The 22,014-nt window shown below is 46.1% G+C and overlaps 1 protein-coding gene across 1 annotated transcript in view; it reads left to right on the top strand.

Annotated features, from left to right (window-relative positions):
- The window catches only part of LOC147013908 (uncharacterized), a 53,826-nt gene that overhangs the window by 5,530 nt on the left and 26,282 nt on the right, over nt 1-22,014 (top strand). The window contains exons 2-7 of the mRNA XM_085851235.1: nt 5,191-5,240; nt 10,458-10,559; nt 10,701-10,955; nt 13,068-13,196; nt 16,383-16,466; nt 21,225-21,401. Coding sequence (XP_085707361.1) covers nt 5,238-5,240; nt 10,458-10,559; nt 10,701-10,955; nt 13,068-13,196; nt 16,383-16,466; nt 21,225-21,401 — 750 coding nt within the window. The 5' untranslated portion in view covers nt 5,191-5,237. The remainder of the gene's footprint in view (nt 1-5,190; nt 5,241-10,457; nt 10,560-10,700; nt 10,956-13,067; nt 13,197-16,382; nt 16,467-21,224; nt 21,402-22,014) is intronic.

Genomic DNA, 22,014 nt, shown 5'->3' with positions numbered 1-22,014 from the left:
GGCGCGCCATCGTCGGGCCAACTGAACCCAGGCTCAACACCGGCCGCTGGTTCCGCCCCGAGTCGCGTCGCACATCGCCGTCCACGACTTTAACGGTGGCTGACGCCCCACGGCACACACGCGCCAAATGACCCACCTTGTGACATTTCAAACACACGTTGCCTTTATACGGGCATGCACGGCGCAGGTGTCGACCTCCACATCCCAAGCATGTCCGCGGTGTCACCCCGCCGCACGCGTGGCCGCGCGGCGACGTCCGACCCGCATCGAAGGTCGTGCGCGTGTCCCGGGGCGCTCGCGACCCCGCGTGGCCGGTGATGGCTCGAACATCCCCGCGAGTCTGCTCAACCGCCATGTGTGCTTTCATTTTCTCCACGATGTCCCGAAACGCCAGCCCGTCATCCCGGGGCCTGTTCGGTGCCACTAAGTCACCCAGCAGCCGATAATGCTCCGGCAAAAGCAAAGCGAGCAAGATTGACTTCTGCTTGCTCTCGTCGACCACATCGTTCGCGTGGAAATAGCAATCCAATTGCTCTGAAAACGATTCGAAGTCGTCCCCGTCGAAAACGGGCATAAGTCCGTATGATCCCATCTTCGTCAGCCAACTAGTGTGTACTAGGTGCGGTGGGACGCAAGAAGCACGCGGGCCACCATCTACTCCGCTTTATTGCGCGACCAGAAGCACAGTCCTGCCACCCCTAGCGGGCGAGGCATGATATACGAAAACCCAATCACGTGACACAGCACAATGAGAAGCAAAGAAGAGCCAGGCTGAGGTTTGCAAAACATCATAAGGAGAGGACTGGAGTCAGGTGATCTCTAATGAGCCCATTTTCAGCTTTGCCCAACACCTGGTCGTCTAATGGTTAGACGGAGACCTGGAGAGGCCTACAAGCCAAAGTGTCTCGCACCCACTGTGAAATTTGGTGGAGGATCGGTGATGATCTGGGGGTGCTTCAGCAAGGCTGGAATCGGGCAGATTTGTCTTTGTGAAGGACTCGTGAATCAAGCCACGTACAAGGTTGTCCTGGAAGAACACTTGCTTCTTTCTGCTCTGACAATGTTCCCGAACTCTGAGGATTGGTTATTCCAGCAGGACAATGCTCCATGCCACACAGCCAGGTCAATTAAGGTGTGGATGGAGGACCATCAGATCAAGACCCTGTCATGGCCAGCCCGATCTCCAGACCTGAACCCCATTGAAAACCTCTGCAATGTGATCAAGAGGAAGATGGATGGTCACAAGCCATCAAACAAAGCTGAGCTGCTTGAATTTTTGCGCCAGGAGTGGCATAAAATCACCCAACAGCAATGTGAGAGACTGGTAGAGAGCATGCCAAGATGCATGAAAGCTGTGATTGAAAATCAGGGTTATTCCACAAAATATTGATTTCTGAACTCTTCCTAAGTTAAAACATTAGTTTTGTGTTGTTTAAAAATGAAAATGAACTTGTTTTGTTTGTATTATTTGAGGTCTGAAAACACTGAATCTTTGTTGTTATTTTGACCAGTTGTCATTTTCTGCAAATAAATGCTCTAAATGACAATATTTTTATTCGGAATTTGGGAGAAATGTTGTCAGTAGTTTATAGAATAAAACAAAAATGTTCATTTTACTCAAACACATACCTATAAGTCGTAAAACCAGAAAAACTGATAACTTTGCAGTGGTCTCTTAATATTTTCCAGAGCTATATATATATATATATATATATATATATATATTGTTACGAATTCTGGCCCGCCTGAAGTGCAAGCAATTGCGTAACTCCAATCACAACCACGTCTCCCACCGGACGGACAATTCAGTCGTGACCCTCGTGGAACTACCGCCAGGAGTCAGTCACGGGTGGGGGTTTAACCTCACCACGATCGTGCCCATTGCCCACCTGCGCAGGATAGGGTTGCTCGCCAAATTCGACCTACCGAAGTACCTGCACGAGTAGTCGACCGGGCGATCGTACCTCGCCGCAGGTTGGTCGAGGACACGAACCGCTTAAGCAGTCCGTTCCATGCTACACTGATAACCGAGCTGTGTTATCACCGACCTCGACGGATGTGAATCTGTTTACCGGGCGTTCAAAACCCTCTACTAATTTATTCCGCGATTCAAGATGGCACTTTCAAAAGGGGAAAAGGCGACGAACGGGATACATTTCACACAAGGACATTTATTTAAACAGCACATGAATATACAACCAAGGCAGTCATGCAATGAACAGGCACATAGAAGCAAAAGCAATACCACCGACTACGATTATTATTAGTTACAAGCACAGTCACTTACACAGTTTCTACTTGGCAGGACACGGTGCCACAGCATGCATACGAAAACAAAGAAAAACCCTCCCCATAGGCAGGGAGGAAGACGGGGTTGGTAAACCTTTATGGCACGGGACCTGGAGGACCGAATGGGTCCCGTGAGACCGAAGGGTCTTACCCGCTCCCTCGTGGCGTGATGGTGGGCAGGTCGCGACGTCTACTCCCCACGGCCTTGCGTAGCCGCGCCTGACCTCGGGCCCCTGGCGTGGTCAGCGAGCTCTCTCCGGCGTTGCTGCTGGTATTTCACGACCCACGACCGAACAAGAAAAGACTGAAGGGCAGAAGGGGCTTCAGGACCAGAGAGAGAACGGATGATGGACCACAGGGCGAGAGCTCATGGACCAGAGAGAGCGAGCCTCGTGCGCGTCTGCCCTTTTATAATCTGAGGCGCCGCCCTTCGCCCCACCCCGCTTCTGGCTCCACCTCCCTTCTGGAAGTTTCCCAAAAAGGGGCGTTCCCTCACCCCGACCGCCTCACGCTGTTCATCCACCAATCGGCGGCGAGCTGCCCTCCCCCTGCCTCCGTCACACTCCTCAGAAAAACAGGCGGGAAAAATCCGCGTGCCCATTGGAACTCTTTTGGTTCCCTTTTTCGTTTGACGGTTTTCAACGCGGCTTGTTGCTTGCGTGTAGGTTTGTTCAAAATAACAATAGAAAGAGAAAAACGGCTATCTCAAAGGGTCGCAGCCCGGTGAACACGAATAAATCCCTTTAAACAATGGTGGGGAACTATCTGAACTTAAACTTAGCGTCATAACTGATCTAAGGACCCTTTATGGTGTATTGCGAATTTCCACAGCCGAAACACTATATGTATAGACACACACACACACACACACACACACACACACACACACACACACACACACACACACACACACACACGAGCAGCAGCTCGTTCTACACATGTATATAAATGAAATTATAAAATGCGCGTTTATATAAATAAACCTGCCGCCATCAAGTGAACTTATATCGATCATTATGGCTCCCAGAAGACCCAATTTGAACCAACCAGACAAGAAGAGGAGAAAAATAATGACCATGGAGGTCAAACTTGATATCCTGAATAAATTATCATCACTTTCTGCTCCATCTTTGGCCAGGCAATATGGCGTGAATGAATCAACCATTAGGACGGTACGGAAGGCCGAAGATAAATCCCTACACAGAACTTCACAGGGAGTTGAAACGGAAGGCAAAGCAAGTGCCGAAAACAATTATTTAGGCCTAATTCAGCAACTACTAGCAGCACTTGAACACCCTCCAGCAGCAAATAATCACCCAAACCTCTCACAAGCACCTCACAATAAGGTGTTATTTTGCAATAATACATTACGATTATGATACTAACACTTGTTTTAATGTTTATTTAATAATGCTGCACCATTCCATACAAAGAAACTTTAAAAAAAAAAGCAAGAAAGGCTGTTTTCGGGTCAGTTTTTTGGGAGCCTGGAACATATCTCCAATTTCCCCATACGTTTAATGATTCCTCCAACACGAGGTTATCCCAGAACGTATCCCCCGCGTTGGAGGAAGTTTTACTGTATTGTCAAAGGATAGATGCAGCAAGATGCTGTCCTTTATCATTCTTCATCTTTCCATGCCCTCGATATTCCAAGAGCCTTGGCTAACAACGGAAATGGTGAGGCCATGTGGACTAGTCCCTGACCAGGACCATTACCAGTCATGGAGGACATCACCGGAGAACCCGCTGAGCAATTTTAAAAAAAAAAACAACCATGATTATGTACCTTAGGAGACAGTTCTGCAAGGAATGGCCATGCAGTTGGATTTTTTTTCTTTCGAATGTCTCTTGTGAATTGAGTGCCTTACAGGCAACACCTCCACTTGCTTTCATCTCCCCACACCCCCATCTTTTTCTCTTTCTTTTAGCACCTTTTAAAAAATAAATAAATAAAAATAAATGAGTAAAACCCCCACACCCCCCTAAAAAAAACAGGGACTTTAAAATGGTGTTAATGCGGATTTTGTTCTTCCTGTGCCGAATCCAGAATAATAATGGCGTTTCCCCGCTGGACGGCCAAGCTCCGTTGCCACTTCAACCAGACCAGTTGCCTTACATCATCAGTGGATGCAACAAGCCTTCTACTCGTATCACAAATGATGATGGACGTAGATCGGCCATACACCCCGGTTGTTGCAATGGCGAATGGTTCAAATAAATAAGTTTGGCTGAGGCTGGCATATTTATTGCCTTTCAGAACTTCCGAATCGGTGGCGGCCACTCCAGCCGTTGAGGCTGTATTGTAAACATGCGATTTGGCGAAAGTGTTGACACAAGTGCAATGCCAGGTTAGGCTTTTCCCATTCTTGTATGGGACAATGGTCAAGCCATCCGGGCGGGTGTTTTAGTCAAGGTCTAAAACAAGGGGTTCCAGGACAGATGGTATCCCTGCCCCATGAAGGGCACATTTGACCACATCGTTTAAGGCCGAATGTCGAAAAGATCGACCGGCACTGAAATAGCATGACAGGCCATGGTGTCCAAGTGTATCCATCATACTACCGCATTTAAATTTATGCCGCTCACAGAGTGATGTTCCAACTCACAGTGCAACTACAACCCGTAAAGACTCAGGGTCGAGCTGTGTTCCCAAAGAGTGGAACGGGGATTGAAAATTGGATGTTTTAGCACCTTGTATCCATTGGCAAAAGGTGTTGTATAAATACAATTATTATTATTATTATTATTATTATTAATTGATTTCATTATCAACAGACGACTGGATGTCAAGTAATTTGCATAATGATCGACCCATTGTTGTCATCACTCGTATGAGATTGAGGGAATAATTTTCTGACTGCTCTGTAGTTTGTCTTACAAGCCAATGCCTGTGTTCAGGTCGTCTCTCAAGTTCCATACCCTGTAGCAGCAACTTTGAAGCTCGGATGGTAAGTTTTAATGACATCCCATTCACAGGGTTGGATGTTTAACTCGTTTTATAAGGAACTTATTTATTCTGTGCTGTCTTTAATCTCTCAAGTCGATCTTGCCTTTACACGATGTCGTGAAACTCTTTGCATTTAATGTTTCTTGTCTTTGGCATGAAGTTCTGGCTCCTGGTACTGTAACTACAATTGTGCACATCTTGCAGGATATTGCATTTGTCCCACTCACGCCTTGAGTTAAACCATTTTAGTTGGTATATACTACATACTGTACTATATAAGTATTGTATCATCACCACACGTACTAAAATATGCAATTTAGTGTCTGTCTGACCGCGATACATTCGGTCATTGCTCATCCAATATCAACCAAACTATCAAAGGGGACTAATAGTCATACTCATCCAATCCCCACCCTGTGCCACTCCCCATAACAAACTCGGTGTTGAGGTGTATCGATGGCTTCTGGCGTTTTTCCAAGGCCGTGTCTAATAACAACGAGAAGGGCACTCGGTGGAGTGCACACCTCCGCCCGGATCAAGATCTTCACCAAATCAAATCGATTCGTTTTTAACATCGGCCACCGGACAGAGAACAGATGGACTGAACAGTTTTGAACTCCCTTGGACTGTGTTTGAATAATGGTGGATTTGTGCACAAGAGAACCTTTGCTCTTTTAAAATGGGGTTTATTCACAAACAAATATAACTATGGAAGATTGATCTCATGGAGGGTACGACGGCAGCAGAGGAGAAGAAAAGGGATTCAATACATAATTGTGCGTTTGTGTGTGTGTGTGTCCCCTTCATTACTCCAAAACCATGAAACCTATCAACCTGAAACTTTGCGTGCATACAAGAATACTCCAAGGAAGTACGTGACTGAAAAGTGGGTGTTTGGGTTAAATAAAAACACCCCTTTTGAAGATAATAATTAACGGCCTTTTAAAATTATATCCTTTATCAGGCACTCCTTGGCCACTTCACTCTCTGGGGTCTTAAGGCGTATCCTGAGTTACCTAACTGGGGTCTGAAGCCACCATGTTTTTTGGCCTGCTCAACCATGCCCTGATTTGGATCAGGTCACAACAATTTCTTAATTATCACGTTTTTTTTGTTGACTTTCCTCACTCGTATTATCGAATGCCTGTTCATCGTTGCTACGAATTGCTGGGTATATTATAATGCTTATAAACGCCCAGAGACGCCAGCGTTCGTGGCTTTATTTCATTTCCGCACATGCGATAACCTCGAGAATCTCTTAAATTAATCTGAATTACAAAATTTAAGCTCCAGAATCGAACTTAGCAGCAGTTCCAACTCTGAAAAAGTGTTCATTTGTCCAATTCGGACATAATTGACATTTTGGGCATCTCCGGGAGGTTTATGTTTAATATGATGGTTCGGTGATTGCTAATCATGTATCAAGCAAGCCGTTACTTATCAACCATTTCGTTTAGGCCACTTAGCGAGCGCTCTACAATATTTGCATTGTCATTTAATACTTTATCAATCGACTTGAACAAAGTTCAAGGGACATTCGCGTGTGTTGGCCGCACATTGTCTGCAGTGCAACAGGCGATGGCTTGCTCGCTGAAAATGTGAAATTTTATTTTCCACGATGTTTCTCCTTTTTGTGTGTTCTTCCATGATACGACCTGTCACTTCGGCATAAATAAATACAAATAAAAATTAAACATTTCATTTTTAAAAGCTTCTTCAACCGTTTCATGGATTGCTTGATGAAGCCACTTGGCACGCGTTCTTCAAGCTTCAATCAATGGTAATACCCTGATTCTATACCGAGGTTTTGAAGGCAAAATAAATTAGATGATTACAATGAGTAAAAAATGTTTTCAGTTCTTCTTCTTCTTCTTGCATATGACAGCTTGGCTGCCAGGTAGCTATCATTTTGTTGGGGCGTGACTATGCCACTGATGCTGTGCCCCTATACCAGTACACTTGTACTCATTTTGCCATCCTTGGAAGGATGACAGGCCGAGCGGTAATGGTTGCCGATTTCCAAGCAGAAGGCAGATGACTGAGCAAATGAACAGGTGAATAGAACAGAGAGAGGTTGAACAAGAGCAGCGGAGCAAGTTTTTAGGACAAATGGGCTGATGCCATCTGGACCGGTCACAGAATCAGTCAAGGTTTGACAGCAAACTCTCCACCTTGTGGAGAGAATAGGACACTGAGTCCAAGAACAGCTGGGTGTGACTGGGTAAGGTGGGTACAGAAAGCGATGGGCTTGGGACACAAGATTTTGAAGCAAACAAGAATTTCCATCAATAAACAATCATTTATATTCCATCACAAGCACAATACTCAGCAACACTATTTTTCGATGAGCAAGGCCATGGCTTTGCCTTTACACACTGCAGGCATGGCTTTCAACTCAGTGGTGGGGAGGTCCTGCACAAACAAGATGGTGGGGGCACTTCAAGCTGTGGTTGCCACAGTCCAAAGCAAGTCGTTCGACTTGTGACTTTTTTGCCCCCCCCCCCACCCACTCCCTTCCAACTTCTCAGCTTCCAGCAGCCAAGCAGCCTTCTCTTGTACATTCCACCAGAAAAGGTCTCCAACACAGACACTCCTGGCCTCTCCCCATGTTGCCAAGGGTCTCCCTACCTGTTGGTCGCCCAAACCAGACCCTCCAACGACGGGCCCCAAACTCCAGACACCACCGGCTGCCAGGGAAGAGTTACTTGGGAGAGGCCACAGTCACCACTCCTCCACAGCCGATCCATACCTGTGGACACACACACCTTCCCCACTCATAAAACCCCAATTGGCACTCCTTCCCCTGCTGTCGTTCAATATTCCATCACCCACAACACCAGGCACTGGGTACCCACCCTGTCATGGCCTGCATACACGCTAATCATGACAAACACTCAAACAAAACACAATTCTTTATTCACAACACACATCACACATTACATTTTAACCCTTTCCACTCAATGCACATGCTTTGCTCTCATGATCATTCTTGCCCATCACCCATACCAATTCCCCAACTCACCTGCATATCCCCAATAGCAAAGAATGGTGAGTCGTGACAATGTGGAAATGTAAATTTAACACAACAAATCCATTTACCACTGTGGAGCCCGTTCAATACCAGCAGGTACAGCCTATCTTCCCATATATAACCCATGCCAATAAAAACCCAGGGTTCTTTTCCCAAACTGAGAACCCATTAATCTCAGCGAACCATCTGTGGAAGGCCATGTGGGTCACTCTGGGCTTTTCCCAAACATTCCATCATAACTTTCCTCCGATACTCTGGTGGTTCTCCGGTGGGCTGCACTCATACCCAGTCCATACGGATCGAACCACATCCATAGATCAGCCCAGCATGATAGGTCGCCACATGCTGGCTGTCCCAGAGCCTCAGGGAGAGGCCGCTAGGCCACCTACCCGAGCGGTCACCTCGTTAGGCTCTGACTGGACCTCAGTGGTGCCGCTACCAGAGCACGGCCCGCAACACTTCTCCCGAGTGGTCCTCACGGTGCACGAGGAGTCTGGTGGAGTGTGGCGTCCCCCTGTCCATTGGGGTGCAGAAGGAACCAAATCGGTCCCCCAGAGATCTCAACCGTCTCGAGGGTCCGGCAACCCCACTGGCCCGTAACACTCGCTCAGACAGCACCCCGATGGACAGGGGGCGCCACACTCCACCAGACTTTCCATGGGGCCCGGGTCGTACCTCACGTCCAAATTCTGCTAGTGCAACTCCCCAACTGCCTGGCCTAACTCAATCTCCCAGGGGGGCAATTCCCCACAAGGCTGACCCCATTAACCTCTCCTGGTCCAAATTCTGCAGCCCAGGGACCAACTCCCACCACTTTTGCTTTCAAATAAATTTAAATTCATGTCCCTCATGTGTCCAAATGTGACTGCACACAAAAATCTTGTTCCTGTCAGACTTTTCTGCCCCCTCTCTGCAGCCGCTCCTGGTCTTGAGCTTCCCGCTTTCCCAAATTTTCTCCATTGGCATAAGCCACCGACTTCTCATGACTCACTGCTCCAACATCAATAGAAAAATGTGTGAGGGGAAGGGAAGGCAGACGTGCGGTGGAGCACTAATTACGATTCGTACTGTCTCATCAAAATGATTTTGCATAGAATAACGGTAAATATGGAAATAAAATAATGTCTGAAATCAATTTTCTACTGCTCATACTATAAATATTGTCCGGAGACAAACACCGCCCGGAAATGTCTGGAGACAAACACCGCCCAGAAATGTCTGGAGACAAACACCGCCCAGAAATGTCCGGAGACAAACGCCGCCCAGAAATGTCCGGGGACAAACGCCGCCCAGAAATGTCCGGGGACAAACACCGCCTGGAAATGTCCGGAGACAAACACCGCCCGGAAATGTCCGGAGACAAACACCGCCCGGAAATGTCCGGAGACAAACACCGCCCAGAAATGCCCGGAGACAAACACCGCCCGGAAATGCCCGGAGACAAACACCGCCCGGAAATGCCCGGGGACAAACACCGCCCGGACATAACCACCATCCAGACACGTATGGAGATAACCACCATCCAGAGACAGAGAGACGTGTGGGAAGATGGTGCCGCACTGTATTAGGAGGGGGTGGAGGGAAGATTGTTCAAAGAGAGAGAGGGGTGGGGGTAGGGAAGTTTACAGAGAGAATGTTGTACTTTATGAACACACACATTTACATTTATTAGTGTAGATATGTATATACAGTACATGCTGGGTCAAAAATCCGGAATTGGAAACATCATCAGGACAGCAAAAAATAAACAAAGGAACTTTCCTATGTTTCCAGACTTTTGATTCAGCCTGTATATGGTATTTTCACCCACTACTGTTAACCCTCAAGGCTGGCAGGATAGCCCAGAGGTGTGTGCACTTGGCTCTGAGCTGTCTAGCCAGGGTTCAACTCTTGACACAGCTATAAACTGTCATCTTCGTGTTTTGCATGCAGGATGTGTGTGCTGTCCCTCATGTCCCATCTGTTTGCATTAGTTGGTGTATGTTAAAGATCCCACAATGTTTGCAAAGAGTCAGCTAGTTATTGCCAGCACCCTGAACAAACAATAAATTATTACCCTTACTCTTGGGAGTCGTACATTGGTGGTGGTGGTGGTGGTGGTGGTGGTGGTGGTGGTGGTGTTGGTTCAAACTCCAAGGTATTTCACGTATGCATAGGAACGTGTTTCTCTTTCCCATTCTTTGTCAGACATCTGTGCCAGGTTCCAAAATGCCTGATAAAGATGTGGAGTTGGACAAGCGCATGGAAGCAATTCGCAAGAAAAATGAAGCGATCATGAAAAGATATGCGGTGATTATGATGAAAGATTTCTTTATTTTTCATTCATGTGGATGAGCTAACTCTTGCAATGAGTTTGATCAATTTCTTCATTAAGACATCTGTGTTTCTTCTTGTGACTTTGGTGTTCTCACCCATGATTGTGGCGAGCAGGAAATCCAGGCAGACAAGCAGCATGCAGAAGCAGAAGGTATGGCCATTGATCTAAAAGCACCGCCCTCACCTTCACGGCCTCCATTTCGTGGTGGATCACAGAGGAGAAGTTCAGATGAAGGCAAGAGACTGGGTGGTGGAAATTGGGCGACCCGGGACAAGGAACGACAGCGAAAAGATTCTGACGAAGACCGAAAGCAGCAAGAAATGACACACAATGATCCTGCCATGAGAAAACCAAAGGGTGTACCTCCGGTGAATTTTTTTTTTATCATTATTGTTCTGCGGTACAAACTTTTGCTTTTATACATTCATATATATACAGTATATAGAAATGAATTTTCCAAATGAACTTCTTTATTCATAACCGAAGAGACCAAACTAAACGCTGTTATAGTTGAAGAAGGTTACGTGTCAGCAATACCTGCAAAAGACATGTACAAATCAAAATTCACTGGTTGCAAATGAATTCAGCCCCTGAGGTCAGTACTTGGTGGAAGCACCTTTTGCATGAATGATCTTTTTGGGGAGGTCTCCACAAGCTATGCACCGTGAGATAGTGAAATCTTTGCCAATTCCTCACGTGAAAATTGCTCGAGCTCTGCCATGTTTAATGGGGATCATTGATGGACTGCAATGTTCAAGTGTCACCATAAATGTTCAGTTTGGTTTAATTCAGGACTTTGACCAGGCCACTCAAGAACATTTATTTTTCTTCTTATTCAGCCACTCCAGTGTGGCTTTAGCTTTGTGCTTCGGATAATTGGCCTGCTGCAATGTGAATCTCCTACCCAGTTTCAGATTCACGGCTGACTCGAGCAGGTTTTCATGAAGGATTCTCCTGTACTTTGCAACGTCCATTGTCCCTTCTATCCTGACAAGCTTGCCAGTCCCTGCTGTTGAAAAGTAACTCCATAACATGATGATGCCATCACCATGCTTGACAGTAGGGATGGTGTACACTGGATGATGTGCAGTGTTAGGTTTGTGCCAGATGTTTCACTTTGAATTTAGACCAAAAAGTTCAATTTTTGTCTCGTCTGACCCACAACATTTCTCCACATGCCTGCAGTATCATTAAGATGCTTTTTCGTAAACTCCATATGAGCTGTTCGATGTGTCTTCTTCAGTAATGGCTTCTTTCTTGTCACCTGTCCATAGAGGCCAGCTTTGTGAAGGGAATGGGATATTGTTGATTGATGAACACTGACCCCCATGTCGGACATAGAGCCTTGCAGATCTTTCAGTCATTGTTGGATTTACAGTGACATCCTAAATCAGTTTCCTGCTTGCCCGACTGCTGAGTTTGGATGGGCGACCTTATCTGGTAGAGTCTGGGTGGTACTATACGTCTTCCACGTCTTAATCATGGATTTCACCGAACTCAAATGGATAAAAAGTGACTTTGAAATCTTCTTATAACCCTCTCCTGAACGGTGCTTCTCCACCACTTTATGTCTGACTTCCTTGGAAAGTTCCTTGGTCTTCATATTTGCCTTATTGGTCGACCAAGTGAGTCGCACCTTAAAACTCCTCAGAAAAGAGTGGGAATTGAATTTTTAAGTTAAACCAATGATTACATACAGGTGAAACCAATTAAACTTATTTTGTAACTTTTCAAACAAAGAATTTCCTCCTGAAGTGATTAAGGGTTAATTAAGCAAAGGGTTTCAATACTTATGTAACTTAGAATCATCTGATTTTTCTTTGTAAAGCAAACTTATTCACATTTTTTTTTTCTGCATTTTTAGCTTAATCACTCTTGCAATCGTTTGTTAAGATGCTTTACAATAAGCTTGATTTGAAAGAATCATGAGATAAGCTCAGGTGGCATCAAAATATGAAAAAGTTGGAGGGGCAGTTGAATACTTTTGCAGGCCAGTGTGTGTGTATACTAGTGGGGTATGCTTACACACCGTGTAAGCATATGAACCATGCCTCCCTCATATTGTGTGCTTCTATATAGCAAAAAATTATTTGAAAAAACCGTGCTTACCTTCCCTCATATTGCAATGGGGACATTGTCTCGAGTCGCTCACCTGCAATTTTTTTTTCTTTTTCTTTTTTTTCATTTTTTTCTTCATTTATGGATGTTCAATGATTCTGTGATTTTATTTATGTATAAATATATATATATATATATATATATATATATATATATATATATATATATATATATATACATATATGTATAATGGTTTGCCTGAATGTTCTCACGTTCCCATTATTTTTTGATGTACTTAAAAAAAAAAAAATCCTTATGTGCTTACATATTCACCTGGTATTTGCACATTTTCCCATTCAAGTGTTCATTGCTGTCCACTGCTCTGTCTATAGTAATCCCAGCAGGAAAGGATTTTGTTACAGCGCCAGGATCCACAAATGGATTACCCTCCAGTGAGTGGTAGGGATGTCCGTGGATTCCGTGGCCGTGGTCGAGGTCGTGGCAGAGGTGACAGATCTTCTCAACCGACTTTGCAGGATAAACGCTGTCAGGTAAGCTGTCCCGATTTGTTTCACCAACGGTTGTCAGGAAAAGTGCTTGAAAAGCAAGTGTATTCCATTGGGCTGTAATGCAGGGGGAAAGTGTAATAGAGGGGAAACCAAGAGGGTGCTCAAAAAGGCAGCGTAAATGTTTTTGTTGTTGTTTTTTTAAATACAATGTCGAGGCTCATATGAGAGCTAACACACAGAACGTATAAGAGGGGCGGGAGAGGGAAGGAATAAACAGTGTGGAACAGAGACCTGAGGAGATCTGTGGAAGGGAGAGGGATGGGGTGGAGTACACAGGGTAAACAAGATGGACACGACAGGAACTTTCAGGAAGGAAAGTAGAGAGTTTGAATAAGGTGGGTTTTGGGTGGATTAGCGGGGGGAAGAAAAGATTGCGGTTTTGGATTTTTTTTTTTTTGTATGCCTTGTCGAGGTTCGTATGAGAGCTAACACACAACGCACAGCAAAGGGGGTATGAGACAAGAGGGGTGGAAGTGGGAAGGACAAAACAGTGGGGAACAGAGACATTATATCTGTGGAAGAGAGAGGGATGGGGCGGGGAAGAGGAATTTCGGATTACCCTCCCATTCTTCCCTCCAGGCTTTCGAAACAGCAGTTCACCACCTCCTCTTATCGTCCCCCATCCAAATCCTTGATCTTTTCTACCCCTGTTAATCCACCCCAGACCTACCTCCTTTAAATTTCCTGCTTTCCTTCCTGATGGGAGGACTACATAAGAGATGTTGGTGAACAACAGTTTTGAAGACCTGGACTCCTGGAGGGAAGATCAGAATTGAAGAGAGTGTGGGAGTTTGTTCCAAAGGTGGGGTAAAAGAGGAACAAAAGAGTGAAGGTGAGCAGAGGGGAGAACAGTACTCCATCAGGCTGTGGACGAAAACTTTGTTTGTGGTCAGGAGCTCAGGTGCGCTGAGGAAGGATTTTGGACGACGGAGGATGTCCAGTCGGCGACTGGCTTTGGAGGCCGGCTTGGAAATGTGGCTTTCCCAGGAAAGATCATGGCAGATAGTGAGACCTAGAAGCTTGAAAGGAAGGATTTCTTCCAGAGGATTGTTGAGAAAGTGGATGGGGGGGTTTTCCAAATGGTCCCTTTGGAGAGACAAAGTGAGAGTGTGAAATTTGTCCGGATTGAAAGACATGTTCCACGTGTTGGACCAGTTTGTGATTTTACACAGATCTGCAGTGAGTGAAGAAGCTGCTGCTTGCTGGTCTGAGGGATGACTGATGGTACGGCAGAAGGTGGAATCATCAGCAAAGAGATAAAGAGGATTTTCCAGAGGGTCGGAGAGATCATTGATGAAAACCAGTAATAGAACAGGGCCCAGAACGCTACCTTGAGGAACTCCAGCCTGGACAAGAAGAGGGGATGAGAGAACTCCATATAGGGTCACACGTTGGCTGCGACAGGAGAGGAAGTCTGCGAGCCATAAGCGGAGATGGCCTTGGATACCATTGGAAGAGAGCAGGGTGAGCAGGGCAGGTTGCCAGACCCTGTCAAAAGCACGCGATGTGTCTCGGGATATGGTTCTGATTTCATGTCTGGCATTGAGGACCTCCATCCATTGTTGGGAGAGCAGAAGCAGCATATCCAGGGTAGAGTGACCCGGTCTGAATCCAAATTGATGATCAGAAATCAAGCCATTGTAGAAGAGGAAGGATTTAATGTCTGAAGCGATGATGGATTCCATAACCTTGCTGATGATTGGGAGAAGGCTGATTGGTCTGTAGTTGCAGGGATCTGATTTTGCACCTTTGTTATGTAGAGCGGTAATGTTTGCTGATATCCAAGCAGATGGCAGATGACCTTGAGCAAGTGAGAGAGTGAATGGAACAGAGAGAGGGTGAGCAAGAGCAGAGGAGCAGGTTTTTAGGACACGTGGGCTGATGCCGTCTGGACCAGTTGCAGAATCTGAGTCGAGGTTTGACAGCAAGCTCTCCACCTTGTCAGGAGAAAAGGACACAGAGTCCAGGAACAGCTGGGTGCAACTGGGTAAGGGAGGGGATGGAGGGGGGAAATACACCAGAAACAGACTGAACGAGACATCACAAGGATTTGGAGAAGAGAGACAAGTTTGAGAGTTCAGACTTGAGATGAGAAAGATGTTGTGTTCTGACTCTCCTGAGGGGAGACACACACTTGTTCCGAGCTTTGTGGAAGAAACTGAGATTGCCTTCAGTTGGATTTGCCTTCCATGAGGCGAAGGCAAGTTTTTCAGGACAACTGCCTCGCCGCAAGCTTCAGTGAACCAATGGCGGGAGGAAGAGGTAGGACAACTGAACACTAGAGGGGATAAATCTGTGCATGAGGGAGAGCAAGTTTCTTTGAAAGAATTCCCAGGATGATTGATGTTTAAGGAAGTAGAGATGGGAGATCAGTCTCGAAGTTTGATGGCTACTTGGAGACCCTGCCAGTCAGCCTGAGTGAAATGCCAGACTCGACGGCGGTGAGGTGGTTCTCTAATAATAGCCAGAGAGATGTCCACTTTGACAAGCACATGGTTAGATGAACCGATTGGAACGGAGGAAGAGCAGCAGATATTGTCAGGGAAATTGGTCAAAATCAGATCCAGAAGAGACTGAGTACCGTTGGTTGAGATCCGGGTTGATCCGGGTCGGGAAGTTGACCGATTTGAGTCAGTCCTAATGAGTCACAGAAGTCTTTTGCTGAAGTGCCATGACAGGTGAGAGAGGTACCCACACCCAACCAACTGGCATGATGACAATTGAAGTCGCCACATATGAGGAAGAGAGAGTTGGGATGAGAGGATAGAAGTTGGTCCATGTTTTTGGAAAACAAGATGTAAATGGAGTCATCACTGTTTGGTGGACGGTACAACACACATATAAACATGAGTTGGGAGTGGAGGGGAAACTGTGCCAGAAGTATACGGCGTGCCATTATATTTTGGACCAAAATGTTTCAAATTTGTACCAATACATCTGTAATGGGATAACAGAATGTCTTTTCCCCTGACAATCTTAAATGAGTTGCTTGTACACCAAGAAAGAGACATGTTGTGGTTTTCAGTTTAATAAATGGGTCAAAAAACATTTGTTTGAACTTACCAAAGTGTGCCAAAATTATTTTTAAAGCCGATTATTGAGGATACTGGGTGTGGAAATTGCATTTCCTCAATATTTTCTATTCTCCGTGTTTTTTTTTTTTTAAAGGAGCGGGAAGAAAATCGAAGACTCAACATTGAGAAGATGAGTGAGGAGATGGAGCAGATCGCAGATTATGAACGTGGACAGCGGGTGAGAATTTCATGATGTTGCATAGTGTACTGCTTTAAATAATAATAATAATTTTTTTTCAACTCTAAAGATTTTCTTTTTTGCAGCATAATTTGAGTGATTTTATTTATTTATTTATTGTTTTTTACTTTAAATCTACTTTATCTTTAATAGTATGTTGCAGGGGCACATAAGGTTTTCTACTAATCCATGGCCAGGGGTTTAATGCACAAAGGGAGAGGCAGGAAAATAAATGTCTATGGGGAAAGAATGAGAGAGACTTGCTATTATGTCCCTTTCTTGGTAGTGGTGGTGGCAGTGAAGAAAAAATGGGGTCTGCCCCAGTACATGAGCAAGGCGTGCCACTAAAGCTTGGGATGGGGAACCTGGCAGTGCTAGCTTTTTAAAGTCTTGAACCGGGAGCTCACGGTCTCCATTCCACCCATGTGTCAACACCGTTCTCTACTTTTGGTAACTGCTCTCACCACGATCACCAAAGTGTTTCTCCTCGTCTCCCCCTGATTCTCTCTTGGGACTCTTTTGTAACTGCTTATGCCCCCACCTTAGCTCGGGTCGGAACGTGCCTCTTGGGGAGCCCGTGTAGTGCTCTGTGGGCCGAAAGGAACCCTACCAAGGAATGCAGGCATATTCGTAGGTAACGGGAAGGGTGAGGGGGAAAATGTGGAGCCAGTGGGATTCATAGCCCCCTAACCTCTCTAACTACTTAATTTATCTTTCCTTCATTGTCCATACACACAAAAATAAATGTCCACGAGGGCGATACACAAATGACGTATGTAGTATGGTAACTTGCATTGGCATCATGACACAAAAGGGGGGTTCCTACCCTTCCCAATGCACATTTCATATATATATATACATATTGTCGCGTAGACTGTTCTGCTAGCGCGAACCTGTGTGCCGAAGCGGTTTGCTTCATGAATGTCCAAAGTCAAAGGGAATCGTGCCCGAGCAGTTAGCATCGTATCCCCTGGTTGAAATCCAAATCCTGCTGGTGTCTTAAAGTGTACATTTAACAAATCTCATCTCCCCCAGGGATTTCCTTGAAGCCAGGCTACAACGGTTTGTGCATGCGAGAATGATAATGCCAGGTTCTCAGGTGACGCACATACTTCAGGAATAACAGTTTATTGAAAGAATATGCAGGACAATGAAAATGGAGAATGCCAAGACCAAAGGAAGACTGTAACAATGTATAAAGATAAATAAAGGCATACTGTGTAAAATTAAAAGCACTTGATACAAAAATATGGATCTAGGGTGTAACCAGCACACAACCATTCACTCACAATGGGGAGGATAATCAAGGTCTTTCAAAGAATATGGGTGGGCAGGTCTCTGAAACAAAACATGGGGAAGGACTGCAGGGTGGTACACGTCTACAGCAGCTGATGCCACTGACCCTGGAGAAAATGTAAGCGTTCCGGGCTCTGACCAAAACCTAAGATGCCACAGACACTCGACCAATCACTCGCACAAAGGGGAGTCAGGCAAGGTCTTAAAGGATACAGGGTGAGCATGTCTCCAGAGGAAAGGGGTCTCACCACTGCGTGCAGGGCTTAGTCCCAGAGTCCTTGGGTCAGACGCTCTGGGATTGCAGCATCATCGCTCCTTGCGGCTACATACCTGCTCGACTGCTTCATTCAAAGCCCCTGCCAAAAACTCTCATTCCACACTCTCGACTGCCCTCCAAAAGCCAAGACGATAGAGCTCCACCAGTGTCCATGCATGGCCTTTTATTTTCTCCCCCCCCCCCCCCCGAGGGCACTCCCAAAGCATCCTTTGTCTCCAGCCCAGCACCGCCAATCACATGGGACGTGTGACGACATCACATGGGCTGGCTGGTGTCACGACGCTGCACAAACCAGCATGGACCACGGGGAGGTTTTCAAGCCACACATGGGATGCCGGCACAAGACTCAATATCCTTGTCCATGTTTGGCCACCCAACATACCCTTAAATAATTCCCTCATGCAAGTAAAACCTGGGTGACCCAAGTGCAGCTGAGACAGGTGGTTGTCCTTCTCTTGTGTGAAAATGATGGGCGCTCCCCAGAGCAAATAACCATCCGAGACACTTAGTCCATCCTCGCGTATGCGGTAGGTTTGGAACTCTTTGCTCAACTTGCCGATGACCAGCCTCCCAGGGTAAACCTCCTCACTTGTGACAAAACACGATCACAGTCGGTCCATATTGTTGCGAATTCGCGCCCGCCGGCGTGCGGGCGGCCACGTAACTCGAATCGCGGCACGTCGCCCACCGGACGGACAATCCCGTCGTGACCCTCTCGGACTAACGCCGGGAACTAGTCACGGGTGGGCCTTTCGGCCTCACCACGATCGTGCCAATCGGCCCCCCGCGTGGGATAGGGTTGTTCGCCAAATTCGACCTACCTAAGTACCCACACGGAGGGTAGACCGGGCGATCGCACCTCGCCGCAGGTTGACTCCGGACACGGGCCACTTTAAGCGACCCGTTCCGTACTATCGGGATAACCGAGCGGTGTTATCGTCAACCTCGACGGTTCCGATTAATTATCGGGCGTATTTAGCCCACGACCAACCCTCTACGTGAAGTAAGATGGAGATTCAATTAGAGAAAAGACGAAGCGAAACGGGAGAAACAGTTCAACATAAAGCACATTTATTCTGCGGCACACGGAAAGCACACATATACAATTACCACAATTATGCACCAAAAGCAAATGTAACAAAAGAAGAAACAACAATTACGCACCAAAAGCAATTGCAACAAAAGAAACACAATGCAGATCTACTACCGACTACGCGAGCACACGGCAACACTTACACAGTTTTACTTCACAGACGGCGCCGACAACACATATACTCCAAAGCAAAAGAAAAAGGGGCCACCCTCAACGACAAGGGGGCAGACGGGCCTGGGGCCGAGACTGCGTCGAGCCTACCCGTCTGGTGATGAGCCGCAAAATGGCGGCGGAGCCCCGACTCCGCGGGCCTCGCTGGCACTGCCTGGAATGGGGTGGGAACGGGCCCCCTTCTCACACTATCTCAGCGCGGGGGGGGAAACAGGGGGGGTTGTTGATGCTCGGGGGAAAGAGGATATCTGGCTGGCTTGGGTCCCGCGACGAGCGACTCCACTGCGACCTCGACCGCGTTCCTGGCCTCCCCTCTCCGCAGCTCCCCGACTCTGACACGAGCGCAGACCTCCACAAAGCTCCTTGGCTTCTCCAGACTCTCCGCACCCCGACAGACACTCTCTCGACTGATTTCGCCGCCGCCACAATTCTCCAACTCTTCCCTCGATTCGCCCCGCGCTCGGCACTTTATAGTGCGACAGGAGAAACCATATGCAGATTTTTGGATCAGGATCGGCTCGGGGGCGGAGCCACGCTCGCCCATTGGACAGAGGAAAAGTGGGCGTGAATCATTCCTGATCCTCGAATCTGCATATATCGATTATACTCCGACGCGCCTGGAGGCGGGGCCAAATCGCCCCACGCTCGCTGATAGGACGGAACAGAAGTGGGCGTGAATCATTCTTGATCCGATTTCTCGGAAAGGCCGCTTTTTGCACCCGCTGCTCGGTGCGCGCCCTGTACGAGTTTAATTGAATGATGGTATTTCATTTGTATTTTATCTGTTGACTAAGTAAATGGTAGTTTTATTGCAGATTAATATGTTTTAAACACTTAGATTAGTCATCTAATTTTTATTCTGTGACCCGGCACGCTACAAATGTTCATATTATTATTATTATTATTATTATTATTATTATTATTATTATTATTATTATTATGATGTCACCTCTAACGAGATGACCTAATAAAACCAGTCTCGATGTCCGTCCATCCCCATTTTTTCTTCCGATTTTCTTGATATTTGGTATGTGGGTAGATGTCGATGAGAGATGCACGAGAGTATGACCTTTGACCCGATTGAAGGTCAAGGTCAACGTCAAGGTCACTCCAAAGTTGCGAAAATCGTCGATGTGATACGGTCAAAAAAAAATTCGCCCGATCTTGATGAAACTTGGTAGGTAGGTAGGGGTCGATGAATGATGCACGACGGTATGACTTTTGACACGATTGAAGGTCAAGGTCAAGGCCACTCCAAAGTTGCGAAATCGTCCATTTTCAAATTCTATCTCTGCCGTTTGTGATCCGATCTTCGAAATTTCTTCGGGTTCTGATAATATGGAACAATATCGGAATTTGTTCGGGCCGGTTTTTTTAAAATTCGTCCTGGTTATCGAGTCACGTGTCTTCAAAGTTGGAAAAATCGTCAATGTGATACGGTCAAAACAGAGATGACGGTCACCCCCAACCGGGGGTAATTTTTATTATGTTTTTCTTATCCTTCAGTAGGTCAAGCCATTTATCATTGTAGTCCTGTTCATCCAATAGTACCACACACCTGCTGTCATCTGCCGGGACAATGACCATTTCTTTGTTAGGATGCAAGGCATTTCACCACATTCCGTAACTCGACTGTGGCGTTGGGTGCTTGTAACTTAGCGTGGTGACCGCGGTACCAAGGATGTATCATCATTCTTGCTGCGGCCGATTAGGTAATTTGCGCAATGTCGCAAGAGTTATTCAAATTCCAGTACAGTACATGATTTAAGTTCATCATGTTATGTCTCACTGGATGAATCACAACTTTCATTCATTCACTCATTGAGTTCACAATCAACATTTCTCTTTCAAAGCAAAAATCTCAAGATGAAGTTTGTGAATGTTCATGTAAAATAATCCCACCCCACCTTTGCTTTTACAGGATGGCAGGAGTGAGAAAAACCCTGTGCGGAACTTCCTGGATGATTCGTGGCGCTCGGGGCCTATTTCCAGTCGAGGAGATAGGAGACAGGACAGTCGCAGACATCGAACCAACTGGGGGGGTGCTGATTTTGAGCACGTCAAAACGGGCATGGACAGGCAGCGAAGACAGAGGCAGGTGAGGTTGATGAACAAATGGACAAAACATGCATCAAATGTTTTTTTTTATTTTTTTATTTTTTAATGTTCACGTGATTAAAGATGGTGCAGACAAGGTGTTTTTCTGCAATCCTGTACGTACTTGTGCTTCTTGATCATAGCAAATGAAAAGACGGGTTTATAGTCTTGTGCTTTGTTCGTTCATTGAACTCGGTGCCAGTTCACACATATACAAAGCTTGAGACAAGTGAACAATATTGTCCTTTTAAAATACACATAATTGAAACATTTTTTCAAGCAGATTGCCCACGAAGGTGATTTGGTCTTCTCCTTGTCTGTAGTGTTATTTATAATCATTAGAAACACAATATCCTATGGGAGCGGCATGGGGAGTGGGGGGTAGGGTGGGGGCATTGACTCTAGTTTTTATTACAGAATAACAGAGAATTGGTGTATTTTCGAATGATTTGTTTTATGACCGAGGAATAACTTGATGTCAGTTGAATGTTATGTTTTGAATACGAATCGGAAAATGAACCTGTTGTTTATAGCAGTACTTCGGCTCTGAATTTGTCCCGATTGCGCATGCGCAGAGTAGAGAGATAATTATTTTGTCTTTCTGCGTGCCTGGC

This window comes from Eptatretus burgeri, chromosome 13, assembly GCF_056783735.1.
Source record: "Eptatretus burgeri isolate ZD-2024b chromosome 13, Ebu_testis_v1, whole genome shotgun sequence".
Lineage (NCBI taxonomy): Eukaryota > Metazoa > Chordata > Myxini > Myxiniformes > Myxinidae > Eptatretus > Eptatretus burgeri.
This window is presented reverse-complemented; position numbering and strand designations above follow the sequence as displayed.